General features: G+C 49.6%; 1 protein-coding gene across 1 annotated transcript in view; it reads right to left on the reverse strand.

Annotated features, from left to right (window-relative positions):
- The window catches only part of LOC106804795 (peripheral plasma membrane protein CASK-like), a 6,426-nt gene extending 3,609 nt beyond the window's left edge, over positions 1 to 2,817 (reverse strand). Inside the window, exons 1-6 of the mRNA XM_014806142.1 lie at positions 2,627 to 2,817; positions 2,184 to 2,262; positions 1,604 to 1,689; positions 1,366 to 1,434; positions 833 to 1,001; positions 337 to 414 (exon numbers count right to left, since the gene is read on the reverse strand). Of these exons, the coding sequence (XP_014661628.1) occupies positions 337 to 414; positions 833 to 1,001; positions 1,366 to 1,434; positions 1,604 to 1,689; positions 2,184 to 2,262; positions 2,627 to 2,788 (643 nt within the window). The 5' untranslated portion in view covers positions 2,789 to 2,817. The remainder of the gene's footprint in view (positions 1 to 336; positions 415 to 832; positions 1,002 to 1,365; positions 1,435 to 1,603; positions 1,690 to 2,183; positions 2,263 to 2,626) is intronic.
- Positions 2,818 to 3,150: the final 333 nt, after the last annotated feature.

Genomic DNA, 3,150 nt, shown 5'->3' on the forward strand with positions numbered 1-3,150 from the left:
GTGTGTGTGTGTGTGTGTGTGTGTGTGTGTGTGTGTGTGTGTGTGTGTGTGTGTGTGTGTGTCTGTCTGTCTGTGTGTGTGTGCGTGTGTGCGTGTGTGTGTACGTGCGCGCGGGGGGGGGGCTCTCCGCAGTCTACATAGCACGAACCATTAATTGCAAGCAGCATGTCGGCTAGACGAAGATCCGTTTCGTTTTTAGCAATGACTTCGAAGGCTGCCCATACGGTCGGCCTCGCGCGAACGCCCTCCGATGTTTACTTAGTTGCTATCGTTTACAACCTTCATAGCGAGCAGCGGAAGGCAGCGCGGGGAGGTGAAGTAAACAAGCGAAGTTACCCTGCGCCTCGTGCTTGGCCCTCTCGACATTATAGTACGTCGTTCGCCACTCCTGTAGTTCGGGCGATGGAATGAGACCTGCAACACGGTCGCGAGAGCGTCGGTCACTCACAGCGCGTGTACGCGAATGAATGTTCGCCATCGCGATAGATTCCGTCAGCTTTCCGTCATTGAATCGGCTGCAGCACCCGATGCAATTAAACTGTAATTGTGTGTGACGCGTGCGGAAGAGGAGGAGGAGAATGAGGCAGAGAATGAGGAGGCAGAGAAGAAGGAGGAGGAGGAAGCAGAGGAGGGGGAGGAGAATGAGGCAGAGGAGGATGAGGAGGAGAAGGAGGAAAAGGAGGAGCCGCGGTGCGCCCTCAGCATCGCGGGAACGCCTCGCTGAAAGAAACGCCAATTCACACCGATGTCCCCGTTACTCGTTACTCGTCACTCGTTACTCGTTTACCGAGATTCAAGAGTCTATATTCAGGCGTTACACACAGCAGCCAACCTGCAGGGCACAGTTGCGTCTGCATCCATTTTCTCGCCTGCCACCAGTTGTGGTCGTCTTTGCTGATGACCTCGAGGATGTCGCCTATCTTGAATGAGACACCGGCCTGCGTGCACGGAATAAGGTCGTCGGACACCGGGTCGTAGTCGAACTGGGCTCTCACGAATATCTGCAACGATCCATCGATAGCGATGAGGTAAAAAACGAGGGGAATCTGGGTTGTCCCCGCCCGTCGGCTGATGCTCGAAAGCCTACGTTCGTGGAAAACTGACGGGGGTCGCCCCGAGTTATCCAGCTTGGGATTTCGATGCGTAGGTTGAGTCTATATGGTTAGGATAGCGTTACGAAAATGAATCCAGCGGGCCTCTCTTCATTTCTTAGATTCATTCATTTAGCCGTCAGCTATTTATTCTTGGATGCAACGATATCGTTGACGGTATCGATAGCTGGTTAACAGGTTGCGAAAAATTACGTTAACCTTAAGTCTCTCGCACTTCACGCTGGTTTCCGTAGACAGAGCTTGAAATATATACCTCACAAGGCGGCGGGGCGCTTCTGTAACTCGGCACAACCTTTAGCCCGACAACGCCGCACGCTTTTCTCTGAGTGAAAAATTGCATTCAGCAGTTAGGGTGAGCTTCGCTTACGCACAGATAGAATACAAAGTTACAGAGACATAATAGCATTTAGCAGTAAAGAAGGTATCGGTGAGCGCGTCGAGACAGTCTTTTCGGTAGTATTTTAGCGGATAAATAGGACGCATGCGCTAACCAACAGTCTCTGTAGTTCTTCCGTTGTCTTCTTCGAGGCACTTATCCCGTTGATTTCTTTAATTTCGTCTCCGACATGTAAGCTGCCTGGAAAACAAAAGAATGATTATTCACTTATCGTGCCATTACCCTTCTCTCCGTCTCCACGCACACACACACACACACATGCACACACACACACACACACACACACACACACACACACACACACACAGCGCGAAAACAATACGTTCCGCTACACTACTCACACACACACACTCTTCCGTAGAATAATTCATCCACATCGTAACTCGTTTCTAACGGCGGCAGTGCGTGTAACACATAATCAACTGTCGTGGCGTAGAAATAACAGAGACACAAGCGAGCGATGCGGAGCTACAGGAACATCGATTGTGCGTGCATGCGCCTGTTTAGCTTACGCACGCCCACGGCTTCACCCTTTAATCCCATATACGCTAGCTATTGAAGCTAGACAAGATGTGCGTTGCGCAGCTAGAAAAAAACCCATAATACAATCAAGAGCCAATAATAAGGTATTATTAGCTATTGATACAATTATATGAGCATAGAATAGCACTGACCTTGTTTATGAACCATCCCGCCGTGTATAATGCGCACGACAACACAGCGATCCTTTTCGTCTACTTTCAACGTAATTCCCTGCAATCATACACGGTAGCATAATAAATTCAATCATGTGTAGGACACGGAGGGGTGGCCCGGTATGAAGTAGGCACAGTGAGAAAACATGGCGTTGGCTGCTATGTTACACGTGATGGGCTGCCTAGCGCATTTTATGTTTAACTGTTGTGCACATTGACGTCACGTCTCATTACGCATAGGAATGCGACGACAGTTAGATTATAATTGTAATGCTATTACAAGGGCGAAACATTACCGATAGAATAACGATACATTAACGATTACGATAACATTTACGATTAGAATAACAAAACAGGCAAACACAGGCGAGACCCATAACAGTGGATGGAATACGCCTTGTATTCTCAGCGTAAACGCCTACCATTGGCTCGTCGGCGTTCTTTTCGAACTGTACGAGGCGCATGCGCGATGGACTTTCCATGCCGTCGGTCTCCATCGTTTCTGCGCGGTAACGATTGCTAAGACCTTCTCCGGCCTGCGCGCCGTTCACGATCATCGCAGCGGCATCTGGCGGCGACAGCATGAAACGAACAACATGCTCCTTTCTGTGAGAAACCTATCGAAGACATCACCGATTCATTACCGAGTCAACGCACGGCAGCGCGCACATAAATCACCTAGCGTGGCGTCAGAAGCCAGCGTTTGTATTCGCACAATCGATATCGTTGGCAAAAACAGTGATTAGCACCATAAATCTTCTCACACTTGCGACGCACGAGCGGATAATTCACATCAAAGCAGCGATCGGTTACAAGATTTGTTTGTCAGGCGAGCGGATTCCACCTGATGAGAGGTGGATTCCACCTGATGAGAGGTGGATTCCACCTGATGAGAGGTGGATTCCACCTGATGAGAGGTGGATTCCACCTGATGAGAGGCGGATTC

The sequence above is a fragment of the Priapulus caudatus genome, unplaced genomic scaffold (genome assembly GCF_000485595.1).
Source record: "Priapulus caudatus unplaced genomic scaffold, Priapulus_caudatus-5.0.1 Scaffold88, whole genome shotgun sequence".
Classification (NCBI taxonomy): Eukaryota; Metazoa; Priapulida; class Priapulimorpha; order Priapulimorphida; family Priapulidae; genus Priapulus; species Priapulus caudatus.